This window comes from Nanorana parkeri, unplaced genomic scaffold (assembly GCF_000935625.1).
Source record: "Nanorana parkeri isolate BGI_ZX_2015 unplaced genomic scaffold, ASM93562v1 scaffold423, whole genome shotgun sequence".
NCBI classification, from domain to species: Eukaryota; Metazoa; Chordata; class Amphibia; order Anura; family Dicroglossidae; genus Nanorana; species Nanorana parkeri.
The window spans coordinates 160,432-176,404 of record NW_017306691.1 but is presented as its reverse complement, the minus strand read 5'-3'; the positions used below and the strand labels follow the sequence as shown (position 1 = coordinate 176,404).

At 39.0% G+C, this 15,973-nt stretch overlaps 1 protein-coding gene across 1 annotated transcript in view; it reads left to right on the top strand.

The window, feature by feature from the left end:
- Positions 1 to 12,929, top strand: part of COL6A3 (collagen type VI alpha 3 chain) — a 100,210-nt gene extending 87,281 nt beyond the window's left edge. Inside the window, exons 44-45 of the mRNA XM_018559945.1 lie at positions 8,299 to 8,472; positions 11,968 to 12,929. Coding sequence (XP_018415447.1) covers positions 8,299 to 8,472; positions 11,968 to 12,008 — 215 coding nt within the window. The 3' untranslated portion in view covers positions 12,009 to 12,929. The remainder of the gene's footprint in view (positions 1 to 8,298; positions 8,473 to 11,967) is intronic.
- Positions 12,930 to 15,973: the final 3,044 nt, after the last annotated feature.

Below are 15,973 nucleotides of genomic sequence, written 5' to 3'. Positions count from 1 at the left end.
AAACATTGCAGAAGTTTCTGCTCATTTTTTAACTATCTCTTGAAAAAGTTAACTGTAAACCAGTATTCATATAATGTGGCTTACTAGGAGGGTAATGGGGAATGGTTACTTCGAATTTGTTCTTCATCCCAAGAATGTATTCCCAAGTCATGGAAATTGTTTGAGCAAGCAAAGCCCACATGTGAGACTACAGCTTGTTTCTAAAATATTTCATTAAAATGATTCATGGATCTGTTTTTGCTTTTCATTTGTTAGTCAGTCCCAAACAGATGCAAACTTCATAAAAATAAACTAAAGCACATGTGAGTGTACACTACTTGGGACACATGAACTTTTGCATGAGGGAAAAGGTAATGACAAAGCCAACATCATGGTACAGGGAGATCTCAGCTAACGGAGCTGGCCAATTACATCAGGTGACACGCGTTGTGCAATAGCGCTAATGTCCAGCCAAATCTCTTGTCCATTTTCCACTGTATTAGTTGTGACTACATTACGTGTTCATGGCTATTGTTAAAACGAAAAACATAAAACATTTGTGTGAACGGGGTTGGGTTTTTACTTTTTAGTATATTATATATAGTTATAATATATGTATGTGCCATTGTATACTTTTGTTGGTTAAGGCCTTTGTTTAAGGTTTGCATGGATATAAATTAGGACAGTGACATAGCAACAGGGGTTGTCGAAAAGTCTGATTCTGCCATTTTCACCCCCTTTTTTCACCACTAGTTTCTTGAACGCATACAAAGATTGAGCTACTTGGCACAATGTCAGCGGTTTCATCCAGAGACACATTGATATGTATATGAAGGTCTCTATGGTTGGAGATGGCCTCTGGAAAAGAACAGTTATATAGTTGCCGAGCAGCATGAATGCCACAAAAAACAACATAAAAAGGAAGGGGACAAGATTTGGCCTGGCTAACTTGGTAAAAAGGAGGTGGAGGTCTTTCATTGGACTGGATTTCAGTAGGACCTAGGGAACCTGGACTTTCCCTAATTATTATTATACAGGATTTATATATTGCCAGCAGTTTGTGCAGCACTTTACAATATAAGGAAGACATGACAATTACAATACAATTCAAGACAAGATGGTAAGGAGGGCCCTGCCCATTAGGGCTTACAATCTAATCATCATGTACTACTGTTTACCGAAATAGCCAGTTGCCAAAACTCTTTTTTCCCCAAATGCCACTATCAAAATGTATTTCCATTAAAAAATATGGTGTGAAATATATGTGTTGGCAATTCGTGTATGAGGGAAAATGCAGCTAATCCTAAAAGACCTATACATCTGCAAACTGCAAATAAAACTAAGCTACTCTTGCTACAGGTAAACATTCCATGGCTCAAACTAATACTTATATATAACGGCTTCATGGGCTTCAGTGATTCACACCTATAAATACTGTCTTGATGACATTCCTGGTTCTGAGTGAGCTGAAACACTGCATTCTTCTGTACTCTTAAACTTTAAACATAAAAGAAAACTGCTGCTCCCACCTCTGTGATTGCCCCGTGCAATGGTTACTGACCCACTGGTAGTTATAGGATACCAGTAATGTAAAGTACAATATGCTCAGTGTAATAACCCATAGGCAACAAATCACAATTTATCTGTGACCAATCTGATTATAGTAAACTCAAATCTGAATCATGTTATGGTTATTGCACTTTGCATACCATTGCTTCTCTACAACAGGATCTCTAAGTAATGTATGTCAGAACAAATTAATTAGCAATGAACAGGAGTTTCAACTGCAGTTGTTATCTCGTTTATGTGCCACGTCTTAAGCATTGTCTTGCATTGTCATCTACCCTGTAGTGTAGATTTGATATATAGATACATCTATATCTATATATATATATATAGATATATATAGATATATGTATATATAAAATGTGTGGGGGTGTTTTGTCTTTGTCATTGACCTTCATGTATCATGTGTATTTGTTTTTGGTTTTCATACTGGTTTTCATCTTCATTGTATGTGGTTGTGCTTTTCTGGTTGTGCTTCAGCTTTGTTATAGTAGACTGCTAATAGTTGTATTTGTGTTCCATTTCTGCTTTGCTATACGTAAGTGTGCTTTTCAGCTTGCTATCTCTGTCTGTTACTAGTCTATCAATTAATCTTGCTGTTGCTAACCTGGAGTGGCAATCTGGTAGCTCAGATATTTGCTAGAACAGCTATTGTGGGAGCCTGATTTTAATGATTTGTCAGTTGTACTTCTAGTATTTATATATAGTGCTGACACATTACTCAGCACTTTGCAGAGTGCACAGTGCTATTCATATCACTTTCTATCCTCTGAAGAAGATCACAATTTAATGTCCCCACCACACTCATACACATACTAGGGGCAATGAACCTACCAAAATGTTTGGGATTGTGAGAGGACAGTGGAACAATCAACCCACCCTGACATAGGGAGAAATATAGGCAAGAGTGCTAACCACTTAGTGCCCTTGTGCTCTTAACTGCCAGTACTAAGCTGAAGTGACTACAACTTATATACATTGTACAATACAGCTACACAGAGCTTTGGAAATATTGATGCATTTTTAATTGCACTCTGGAACCTTTGATGCAACTTTAAGATGTAGATGTAAGATGTAGTTTACTAAATCATAATTTTACAAAATCTAAAACAATCTAATACAATTCTCTGTGCAACTCCACTGATATGTCCAGTACCAGTATTGAAGATGTACATTCTCTTCTGCTTCCTTGCCATACATCTGCACATCATTGCCGCATAGCTGTTGGTAGTACTGCAGCCCTTCTTAGGATATTGTACTCTGGTAAAGTAATTTAAATGCTTTTTTACAATCATGATGGGCCTTTAATCCTTCAGTCCCTTAAAACATAATCCATACATGTTTCCACATATTTAACATAAAATACACCTTTCCTATGTCATATGTTCCACCCGATTACTTCTATGAACTAAACCTGTTCAGCAGACACCTACTAATCAAGTGATGTCTGTTATATGCAGGACATTAATTATCTATTATATGAAACAAATATTTATCGAAACATGAATGTAACTAGCCTTTGTTAGAACAATCCTCGTTAATGTGTTATGAGGTACATGTATTTGTACTTATGAAATACAGCTCTGTAGGTATTTGAGTGCCTGGATCCTCTTTCTCTCATGGATTGGGTACAGAGATGCATAAATGGAAATGCATACAACTATTACATGGTAACATGCAGTAGAGATCACAGAAAAGAGGAAGTAAGGCCTGCTTAGTTTATGGTCCACATTGTGTTTCATAAGTGGTCTTCTGCTTAACATCATGTAAAACTCCTACATATGCTTAAAGTATCTCTAGAGCATATTTATATAAACTGGAAGGCATAAAACACAACCCTTGTCGCCTCTTCAACATTTGGTAGGACTTATCAGGAAGAGGTCTAGATTTAACTTTTCTGATGGTGTTTATACAAGTCTACTTCCTTTTTGGCTATCAAGTCCGTTAAAAATCATAGACATTAATTATTACACGCACCAATTCAAAAACACCAGAAAAATGTTTGCAATGGTGATGTTCTGAAGTGGTAAATGCTCAGATTTGTATTTGAAAAAGCACAATAAGTAAAACCCTGAATGAAAAAACATTTTATTGTTGAAGGTTCCAGTTAATAATCAACAAAAAACATTTTTTTCTTCTTAAGAAGGAAAGGATTAGAACCTTTGTCAAGCATGTATTGCTGTATCACCATTGGTGTCTTCACGTCCATGTGGGTTCTTTCTGAAGCGGGGTTCCATGGAACCATAGTGTTCCTCCAGAGTTTGCTATGGATTCCTTGGCTTGTGGCTACAGGGGGACAGTCTGACCACCACTGAGAGGGGGTAATTCTTCCTGTTAACTCCCAATGTGAGGGGCATTCTTCCCATTTACCCCTATTGAGTTGGTTTTAGCAGGGGTTCCCTGAGGTCTGAAAATTATTTCAAGGGTTTCTCTAGAGTAAAAAGGTTGAGGAAGTCAAAGATTCAACTTATATATCCTCTACTAATAATGCCTGACCACATGACACCACCTCCATTCAATCCTTTACCTGGTGTCAACTGAACTGAATGCAAGGAAAATGTCTCCAATGGGCTCATAGGCAGCAATAACAATAGGCAGTTCTAACTCTTTCACACTCCAAAAAATTGTGCTAAAGCTGCAGAATACATTTTTAAAAAGTTTTCTCTTTAACTTACAACAACAATAACAATGTGTTGAATAACTAATTTTGCTACATAAACCTATTCAACAACACCACACAAAGGCTAGGGCATAAATGCCTAAAGGAGTATCTTTAACCCATTGTCAGCAATCTCCTCCTCCGCAGAACAATGATGTCAATGGCTTGTAGTGTCTATGACGTTATATTGCTTGCCAAGATAAATTAAATAATGCCTGTGTAGCTTAGCCCTTAAAGGGAAACAGTTTGAGTCATTATTATTCTTCCCCTATCTAGATATCAAGCAGATCCAAAGTAGATACAGAGGCACCCTCGGGACTTGCAGAAGAGATAAGGGAGATAAATATCAAGCAGTACATTCAGCACTGGTCCTATATGACCTCTGAGATAAAAACAATTAGCCACACAAGGACTTGTTTTCTATCAGGGACACCATAATATTGAACTTTTTTGAAAAAAATGTGCATAATCATAACAGTGCGTTGTAATATTTTAAAACACTATATTAGAGTAAAGTTTGCAATGATATAGGTACATTGGTATGTTATAGATTACAATTCCATATGCAGGCTGCAAATCCTACTTAGTGGTGCTGCACATGTTCAAAAGCGTATTGTTCTAATAGAATATTATTATACTGCAATAAACTTCACAATTAGGTGCAATTTATTTATTACAATTACTTATCACCAAATATTAACCTAACCAATCAGAATTCATCGTTCAGTCATCTGACTTAAAGCAGAACTATGAGGTGAGTGATTTCCACTTATCCTCATAGTTAGAGTCAGCTCTATTGATCGGCTCTTGATCGGCTCACTTCCCGATCGTCTCCCTACAGTGAGCGGTGACTGGGGGCGGGCACAGCTGGCTCTGCCTCTAGATAGCTGGCTCTGTCAATTAGCTAGCTGGTTGGATCCAGGCAGTATTGTCGGGATACGTCGCGGCTCTCTCAGTATATCGCGGGCAATAGCCTGCGATATACTGAGCTTTTGGTCACGGGAGGAGGTTAGTATATGTCGTCCCGTGACCCGTGTTTTTCCCCAAAAAACACTTACCTCATAGTTCTCTTTAAACTATTGTACTGATATGTACAATAGTTTAAAGAGTTAAATAGCCAATTACCTTCGGCCCTTTATGTTTGCCATCTAAACATTTGAAAAATACTCAAGTAACAAACAGATGTTAGTATTTTAAAAGACATACATAAAAATCTTTACCTGGGTGAATGTACAAATTAAAGCTTGGATGTAAAAAATTCAGTCTTTACCTGGGTGAATGTACAAATGAAAGCATAAAACAAAATTCCTGCCTGAAATCCAGTGCTGTTCTGTGCAGTCTATGGTCTTATATCAAGTGTCCTTGCCCTATTCAGTTCTGTGGCCTACAAAACCTCCATGCATGTTATGGAAATGAAAAGAGGGGAGGTGTTCTGTAGTCATGTCCTAGAGTGACAACACTGATCCTCCATAGATACAGTGCAGTGATTGAGCATTGTTGCCCTAGGATAGGAAGTGTTACTGGCAGGATCATCAGGTGAAAATCAAGGGAACAATTATTTAAAAGAAAATGAATGCAGCCACCACATCTCAGGATTGGTAAACTGCACTAGATTACGCTTTTGTCCATGGGTTGAGACACACTAACTCTACTATTTTAAGAAGCTAATGCATATGGAGAAAATGAAAGCAATTGCAAGATACCATAGCACTTCTAAGGCCGTCTTTAATTTATTTTTAAAAGCTGCTCATGAGGCGTACATAAGCCTCCAGCCATAAATACACACCAGATGCAAGCCATCTATAGTGTTACCCAGAATTCCATAATGAAGGCTTTAGGATTTAGTTTTAGCTTTTATATGGTTCTTGAGTACAAGGCTAAATGACTTCAGATTGCCAGATTATTACACATCTGTGCCAGATTAAACATATACATTTGGTTTATTACACATAAAGATGGCTGCTCCACAATTCTTTTGAGTTTACCCAGAATTCCCTGCGGGAGTAGCTGCATTAGCTATTTTCTATTTAGGGATTTGGATACAGATGAAGGATGCTAAGATAACAAGCAGAGGCCTATAAATTCAATGCAGATTAACAAAAAAAAAGAAATGGAGCAACCAATCAGAGTGGAAAACGGACAAGATGGGGCTGATGTCATTTCAGTCTCATCTAACTACATGTGGTTTTCATTTTAATTTGATATATTGCCAATTACATCTTGACATTTAGTGGATCGCGTCCAACATACATGCATTTGCAGCATATCAAGATATCTCAAGTGGTGCGTGAGAAACTTGCCTTTTTTTTAATGCTTGCACATGTGGTGTAATGAAGAATGGAGGGTGGAGGGGCGGAAATGTGTGAGTGGAGGAGATTCTTTTTGAAGTTCTAAAATAGTACCGGATCATTCTAATGATCCAAATCACAGTTTACAACAGTTTAATCCTGAAGCTGAATCCTGAACTGACAAAGCTTCTACATTGCAACATTTTTAAAAATGTCTTTAAGTTTTATGTGTTTAGTTCCCTGAACCTTGAGCCAACAAAGCTGCATCATAGATGGTCCAGTTGTTTCAGTTAGTCATGTCTATTTTATTGATTCATTCAGAAAGCAAAATAATTCACTTTACTGTAAAAAGAAGCAGTCGGCATTGGCATTTGTAACAATCTGAATCTCCACCCTTAAATTGTTATAGTAGTGCAGCCGTATTCCGCAGGAATGGAATGTATGTTGTATTCTCTTCCTGTCAGGACAAAAATGAAATTATGGAAAATGAAAGAAAGGTGATTCATTTAACTGTAAATAGAACCAATCAAGAATCACCTTTTGTAATGATTTGAATCTCTGCAAGTTGGTATAATAGTGCTGCCTTGTTCAGTAGGGATGATATGCTTGTTGGTATTTACTTGTATGCTCTTACTGTCAAAACAAAAATCTCAGTCACAATGAAAGCAGTATAATAAAAAAAATGGTATTTATAGTAATCTGAAGCCTTACTCTTAGGGTCTGTGATAATGGGCTTTTGTTTGCATCAAATGGGTTTTGCATTCCCATACAATTCTTTGGTATTGCAAAATCCGCATGAAAGCAGGTCAAATGCAGGTCAAAAGGAGGTAAACTGCAGAGCAAGTGCGTCTGCTAATACATTTTAAATGCTCCCATAATCAGTTCAAACTAGTGCAGCTGTATTCCCAGGGATGGTATGTGTGCTGTTATGTACTTGTATTCTCTTCTTGCCAGGGCAAATAAATGTTATTTAAAAAGAAAGTAACTCATTCATTTCACTGTAAATAGAACCAATCAGGAATTGGAATTTGTAATGATCTGAGTCTCATTCTTAAATTGTTTTTAACAGTGCACCAATATACCTCAGGGATGGAATGTGTGTTATCCACTTGTATTCTCTACTTGACAGAGCAAAAATGTCAGCTCAGTATTGAGGTGTTTTGTCTCCTGGCTAAGCTCAGGGCTAGTAAACTAATGATTTCTCCAGGCTGTAGGAGAAGGGCAAATTGTAATTTCCCAAAGCCAGTAGTTATTTTTCATATAATATCAACAGCTTGTAATATGATGTTTTTTGGTGTCTGTTATCAGCGTTGAGCTTAGGAAGAAGATGGGACAGTGCTACAGTCTGACACACCAATAGGGAGAAAATAAAATTAAATAATTATAAATCCAAGTAATCTTTGACAGGTAGTGCTGCAATATTATAACAAGTGGAATTCAGATTTTTATATATGTCAGTATGGTCTCTTTTAATTTTAATCCCTTCATTTGTACTAAAATGCATTTGGCTAACTGAGATGTCAGTGTCATTTTCAAGGAACAATAATTCACTATGTAAAATGGATTGACTTGTGATTCATGCAACAACACTAACCATATAGTGTCGGACAGTTACCAGAATATAAAGCACACAGAAAAGCTAAATGGAACATTCAAAGTATTTTGAAAGTTTAGTAATATGATATCTACAACCAGAACTAAAAAAGACTAGACCTACCATGTACAAAAATGATTATGTGGATTACTATTATAACTTCTACCTTCATTGGTTTCTTATGTTATTAAACCATTGTTTCTTTTCCCCAGTAGGACCTGAGGCATGTAAACTGCAGAAAGAGGAAGGCACCTGCAGGGATTTTATGCTACAGTGGTACTATGATTCAGAAACCAAGAGCTGCACACGATTCTGGTATGGTGGCTGTGGAGGAAATGAGAACAGGTTCGGCACACAGAAAGAATGTGAAAAGATTTGTATTACAGGTGAGTAATTAATACAAGCAAATAAAAATGACATGGATCATTTTTAGGGGGAATCATCTACACGCAGCTTTATTTTCTTTTACCATGGAGGAACCCTTGAAATAACTTTTTGGTCTCAGGGAACCCCTGCCAATAATTACTATATCTAAAGCTTAAAGTGATATTAAAGTCAAAAGGACTTTAAGCTATTTCAAGTGCTGATGAAATCACCTACATTGAATGCTGGTCCTTGATGTTTAAAAGTGTTAGTTTCCTGCAGAATCAGCTGGCCCCCTGAGCACTGGCCCTGATATCCTGTTTTAGAGTGACTCCTTTCTCAAGCAGAGTGCTATGCAGTCACCCTTGTGTGTGCTAGTAAGCTGTGTGTCTCCACAAACATACAGACACAGCAAATCAAGCTACTCCCCTCCACCCTGGCCCCCTCTCCTCCCTTCTCCATACTTACTACTACTTTAAGGTGCATTAGTGTGATGGTTAATGGGAAGAATGCTCTCCACATTTGTGATCACTGGGAAGAATCTTCATTTCCAGATATCTAAAATGAACATTGGAGATAGTGGTGACTTAGGGGTCTATTCATGAAGCAGCCGAAGGATCTAGCCGTAGCTTCGACCGATCCTTCGGCTAGCTTCGGCCCCAGGACACCTTCGTTTCAGTCGAACCGAAGCGCTGCTATACGGGCTATTCACTATAGCCCGTACAGCTCCCGAACGTGGCCCAGCGGCTCAGTCGAGCCGATGGCATATGCCTCGGCTCGGCTGAGGCGCGCTAAAAGCCGAAGCTGATCTCCAGACAGCCTAACTCTCCCGGGCGCTCCGGGAGTCTCCCGCTCCAGGCCGCGAAGGAGAAAAACACTGCTTTTTCTTTTTTTTTTTATTCTGACACAGAGCCGTGTCAGAATAGGAAAAACATTTTAAAAATGTTTGGCCATAGGAATGCATTGTTAGATTCCTATTGGCTATTTCAATTTGCAATAGCCAATAGAAAACTGTTGGGTGGAGCTAGCTGTCATTGCTAGATCTGCACAGTCTTTTTCTATTTTTATTTTTCTACTTTTTTAACTATTTTTCTGCTCTGCTCGGTCCCACAGAGAGACCGAGCAGAACAGCCGAGCCGAATGCAGCTCAGCGGCATTCGGCTATTCAGTGAGTAGCCTGTCTGAGGTTCGGCTTAGCCGATCCAGATGTTGGATCGGCTGAGTTGAACTCCTTCTGCACTTCTGGTCAGCCGAACATGCTGAGCATGTTCGGCCGACCCGAAGCCATGCGAAGCCACCCGATGCACGGCTGATTTCAGCCGATATACGGCTGAAATCAGCCGTACCAGCCTTTAGGTCGGTCATTCACTCAGCTGCCGCAATAGACCCCTTAGAGTCAGAAATTGCTAATTGCTCAAGGAACCCCTAGCAACCTCTGGAGGAACCATACAATTCCACGGAACCCTGGTTGAGAAAGGCTGATCTACAGATATGGCCAGTGTACACTTAAAATATTTAAGTAAGCACTTATGTAACTTAAAAAAAGTTTTGGGCCTACTTATATTCAGTTGTAGCATTTTCTGTGCCCTGGTCTTTGAAAATATCAGTGTTCCTCTCATTTAGTCCCCTCTACTCCTAATCTGAATAGGACAAATCCATGTAAAAACAGGTGTTCTTCACCACCCAACACAGTCCTCTTGCAACAACAGCTGGACACAGCTCTGCTGTTGTTTACAGTCATTGCTGGACCGAAGTTTAATTTTACATGGTCCTGCAACAATTCCAGATTTCACCAGCAGGTGGTACAGCGTGAAATTTATATTTAGAGATTTTAACCCAAATTTGAAATTGAAAGCTTTATTCACCTCACTCGGCGTCAGCCATCCTCGCTCAAGGTAGAGCAGCCCATATTCCCGCATCTACCTAGAGCGAAGACGGCTGGACGTCAAATGAGGTGATTTAATGCAGTTTGAAGTCCAGCCGTCCTTCCCCCCATTTCTCCTTACTGAAACTCCGTACCTCTGTACGAGCTCTGCCAGTTTGAAAATGTGCAGAACCCTGAGCTTTGCAGCTGTGATCAAGTGATCACTGTTGCAATGCTTTCCAGGCTTGAATGCAAATATTAAAGAAATTCATTTTTTAAAATATATTATTAATTATGCATTTCTTTAATTTTTGCAAAAGGTGAACTCATCCTTTAAACATAGAAGCTGGGGAAGGGGAGACTGTTGGGTTGGTGGTCCTTCTCCAGTCATTGATGTCACTATGCCCCCCACCTTCATACACTCCGTACACAGGACAACACTATCTGCTCTTGCCCATAGGAAGTCAATCTAGCAGTGTACTTCCTCCACACAGGCTGATTTATGTATTTTTGCCCCTTTACCTAATGTAGAGGCGTAGAGTACAGAGAGAGACTGAAATGTGCAGAGGAAAGAAGGCGGGGGAGACATGGGGAAAAGACATATTTGAATTGTAACTTGGGTATTTAATATGTAGTCTGCGCTACATCACCCCATGGGAATAGTAGGAAACAGCAGAACATTTTACAACACCAAGACATTGAAAACATTGAAGTGCAGGAATTTGCTCAAGCATGGAACTGAAATTTCATTTATTATACCTACAGTTAGACTTGTAATGATATCCTATGATCCATGAGCTGAAGTTATTTAAAATTGCACTTCGAATGATGGATTCTATAACATAGCCCAGAAATTTCCAGTCTGTTCAGATCGAAATACAAATGGTTTTAAATACTTTAAAATGTGCATGTAACAGTAATACAGTTTCATAACGTACAGTATATGTTTTATTAAAGTATATTTAAAGCCCCAACTTTTTTTAAATCTTGGATAGGGTAAGGATAGCCATTCACATTAAGAAGGGCTGAACAAGTGAAATCATCAGATTCCCTCATTGACACTAAACAGCAAGGTACCTGGTGTCAACAGGGCCACCCACAGATCAAACTTTAGCTAATTCTGCAGGATTTGGCTGAAACACCATCCATGTATGGTTAACCGAAGCAATGGTTGACATCCCTATTGTGTTTTTCTGTCATCTGTGTACCACTGGGGAGATTTCCCTTCATTGCTGTCCTGAAAACACTACAGGTAGTGAGAAGAATGGTCTCAAAGGTGATGTAAATCCTCTCTTAAGCAGCGGTCACCAGAACAGATGTCGCCATCTGAAGATTTCCCCTTACCTCCTGTTCCAGAGATGACTGTAAAATGTTGCATTCCCCATTACTTTCAGTCCTGGTGACAGTGATCACAATGACAAATGAAAATAGTGAATCTCCCCAGTGGCAACAAAGACAGCAATAAAAACTGGTTGGGGTTCTAATCCTGCCATGCTCTATCAAAAACTAAAAATAAAATGTTGCCTTTACAAACACATTCAATGAGTTATATTTACCATAGAACCAGCAACAATTCAAAATACAATTTTTTATTGTTTTTAAAAGTAATCTGTCTACAAATAAATTGATTTTCTGCTCCTTGTCTCATCCACAGCACCTCTGAATCCCGGTGTAGTCTCTGTAATTGGAACATAATAGAGAACAACTCTTACCACTCAAGAGGAGACAACCCAGGATGCACTGCCCTTCCTCTTACTCTCTCCCCTTGCCAGCCTGCCCTTCCACAAGGGGAGGGAGGCTTACAAGGTTAATCAATATGGTGCTATTTCTTCTTTGGACTTGCTGCAGGTTGTGCCAAGAAAAGCATTTAACCCTTTCATTGCTGTAGCAATCCCAGCAACACAGGCTCACATTCATGGCCTGGAGGGCAATGCTGTTCTATTCACTACATTTCTGAAAGGGTTTCTTGGCACTATGGACTCCTATACTTTAGCAACTGGTGCTTGTCAGGTTATCTTTTTAGTGTCAGAGATCCCAGCACTAGAGTCTATCCTAGAGAGATGCTGACCCTCTAAGTAACACCTGCTTCATCCCAGTCCTCCCTTCTTATATTTCCACTTTCCAGTAGATTTATGACCCCATTCTGCCATGGAGCTTTTCACTACTTCCAGCGCCTCTGACAACTAACTGTGAGTCCATGTATGCAACTGCTAGTAGTACAGCTATAATGTTAAGCAACCACATTCCATTTTTACTAGGAGGGCACGGCACTTGTGTCACAATTTCTAGAGCAGCAGGTCCCTCGGGAAGTGACAGATACTAACCCTTATCTCCGCCATCAGGAGCCTGTAAAGTATTGCAGAGCAGGGTTTTCCAGGCCCCTCTGGCTGCACATGGGTTAAAAGCGTTAGGTTTTACCACTTACGCTGCAATTATTGCAGTCTGAGCAGAAGAATACAATGTTTTTTAAATCTTTTTGTTATTTGTGTTTATAAACTTTGGGGTTGGTAAATTTTGTTATAAATTTGGCCTTTTCTTGTCTTTGGTATGTTTTTATTTTTTTAAAGAAGGGAGAGGATACAAAGATTGACTAATAAAGAATGAAGAGGTGTTTAACATTTGGTGTCATTATTTCTAGTTAAAAATTGGTGGTGTTTTTACCTTCTTGATGGAGCCCAATGACTCAAAGATTAGTTATAACTAGAGGTGCACCGAAATAAAAATGTCAAAACCGAAACAAAACCGAAATAAAAAAAATGTCAGGCCGAAACCGAAAATGTTTTTTATTTTAACTTTATCAATTTTTAAAAAATATTTCATTTTTATTTGTTTTTTATAAACTTTTTCATTTTTTTATATTTATTAATTTTTTATTAAATATTTGTATTTTTTACTTTACCTTTAGGGGCTTCGGGGAAATATAAACAGACCCCTGATATTGCCCTTTTAAAATAGAAAAAGAGATTGAGAACACAGAGTCCTCAATCTCTTTTTCTGCAGCCCCTGTTATAAATGAACAGGAAGCCTCTATACTGAGTGTTCCTGTTCATTCATAACATGAGCTCAGAGTATGTTTACTATAACCACAATCATGAATGAACAGGAGGGGATAGATCACTTCCCATTCATTCATAGTTGAGGATATAGTCAACATACCATGTCCTCGATTATTTACAAACACTCAGCGATCACTGATCGCCGAGTGTTTGTACTCGCTCTCCATCCTGACATGCTGTCACAGGAGGCTGCGCGAGCGGAGCTCAGCCTGCTGTGACAGCGCTGGCTGTCTCCGCCCACACTGCTCTCCTCTGATCTGTGACATGAGGCTGAGCGGTGCTGGGAGGAGAGACGCCGGCCGGTCACAGTGCTCTCCTCCCACAGCGCTTGTCCGCCTGTGACAGTTTCTCTCCTCCCAGCCGGACGCAGAGCAGCGCCCAGCGGGGAGGAGAGAAAGAAAGGATGCCCCGTTTTATCGGCCAGAAAATTGCACTTTCGGCATTATGCCAAAAGTGCCATTTTCGGCTGATATGTTTCGGCGGCCGATATATCAGTGCATCCCAAGTTATAACTATTTAATGCAACAACATATATCATCAAATGGGGCTTTTTAGGTGCCAAAAACGTTTACAAACTCATGTCTGAATAAAATGATTTTTTATTAATACATATTAAAACATTTTCTTTAAAACAATATTATGTCTGTCCACCTTATTAAGTTACAGGCATATTACATAACAAGAATGAGCACAAAACATGCATATTTTTTATCACCATCAGGATAATGATCAAAATATGCATGTTTTGTGCTAATTCATATGTTGTATGGCATTAACATGTAATTGTCCATTTGTGGATTCATATGACTCTTGAAGCACTATCGTGAAACATGTTGAGTCTTTGGGGTTGATTTACTAACCTAAATACACGCACGCACTAGGTGCGTGTGATTTTTACACAGCAAAACATATTTATCAACCAAAAAGTCTCTAAAAGCATATTTCCACTAATGCCATATATGGAAAAATCATGCACATGATGCATATATAATGCTGCTTCACAGTTTAGACAAAAATGGTTAGCTCATGCATTTACATTCCTGCATTCATCAACGCAAGCAGCACAATGTAGAGCTAATTTACACAACATCACCTTGCAATTCATGCAGGGCTTTGCACAACACACCTGCTGGGTGTGTTGTGCAAAGGTGTCTAGATTCCACCAATAGATCATGCTGGGAGGGAACACACTACAGAGGTGTATACTTGTTCGTGGCGTGTTTATAAGGTTAGTAAATCAACCCCTTTATGTCATATTTGCAGGCTAATATAGAGGATTGCACTATTCTTTGGTATTCACATTATCCCATATGCATGGAACCCAAAATATGTATTATGACTGTAACTTAATAAGGTGGTCAGACATATTATTGTTGTAAAGAAAATGTTTTAATATGTAGTAATAAAAGAGCATTTTAATCAGACATGATTTTGGAAAAGACTTTGGCACCTAAAAAGCTCCATTTGGTGCTACCGTGTTTCCCCGAAAATAAGACACTGTCTTATATTTTTTGGGGCACAAAAAACACACTAGGTCTTATTTTCGGGGTAGGTCTTATTTTTTTTTTTTTAATGCACAACAATCCACACGTATTCATGTAAAAAATATGGTGATCAGGGCAATCAGGGGTGCCGTACCTTTCCAAGAGCAATTTGCTAACCAATCGCTGGCCAGAATGAGCGAAGTGCACTTTCACTATCAATTCCTCACAGGCGGAGTGCCTTTGGCATCACTCCGCCTGTGACAGGAGGCGGCGCTATAGAGGAGGCAGCTCTTCAAGTTCCCTCTTATGCCACCACCGGCCCTGGGAATGGTTACAACTAGGTCTTATTTTCGGGGTAGGTCTTATATTTTAGCACTTCCCAAAAATAGTACTAGGTCTTATTTTTGGGGTAGGTCTTATTTTCGGGGAAACTGGGTATATGTTGTTGTATTGAATTTAAAGGGGTGTAGTGTCCCACTCACTCCGTATGCGAAATAGATTTCTGCTTTATATAGTTATAACTATTCCTGAAGTAGGAGTATTAAATCCTGAAAGCCTCAGGCAATGTTACCTGGCAAATGTATACAAATAACGATTGCCAAAAGGAGGAAGAATTTGTAGGTAACTGCTATATTTGAATGACAGGCCTTTAAAGTGAAATTTGCAGCAGCTGTCGTTGACCCCTCTATGACCAGATGCTGAACTGCTGTGATCAAACAATTTGAGATGCTTAAAGATTTTATTTTTATTTTATTTTTTTACTTTTCAAAATATTTTATTGGTTTTTTAAAATTTTTCCAATGAAAAGAATGTAACATTGAAATGAAAGTATACATATACATACATTTATGACATATACGTGTACATCAAACAGCATATCAGGATTCAACTGACAATCTTGGAACAGACACCAAGAGAACAGATCGGTGAATATGCGAAAATACACATATAGCTTCTTTAGGTGTCCTGTCTGAAGAACTTAGTGTAACAGAGGGATCCAGAGGATCTTTAGGCTGGTCCAGAAAGACCGAGTAAAGTGGGGGGAACAGTGGGTAAAGTAAAAGGCAGGAAAGTGTGGGGGGGGATGGGATAGCGCCACTCAGAGACCTCCCTGGTGAAG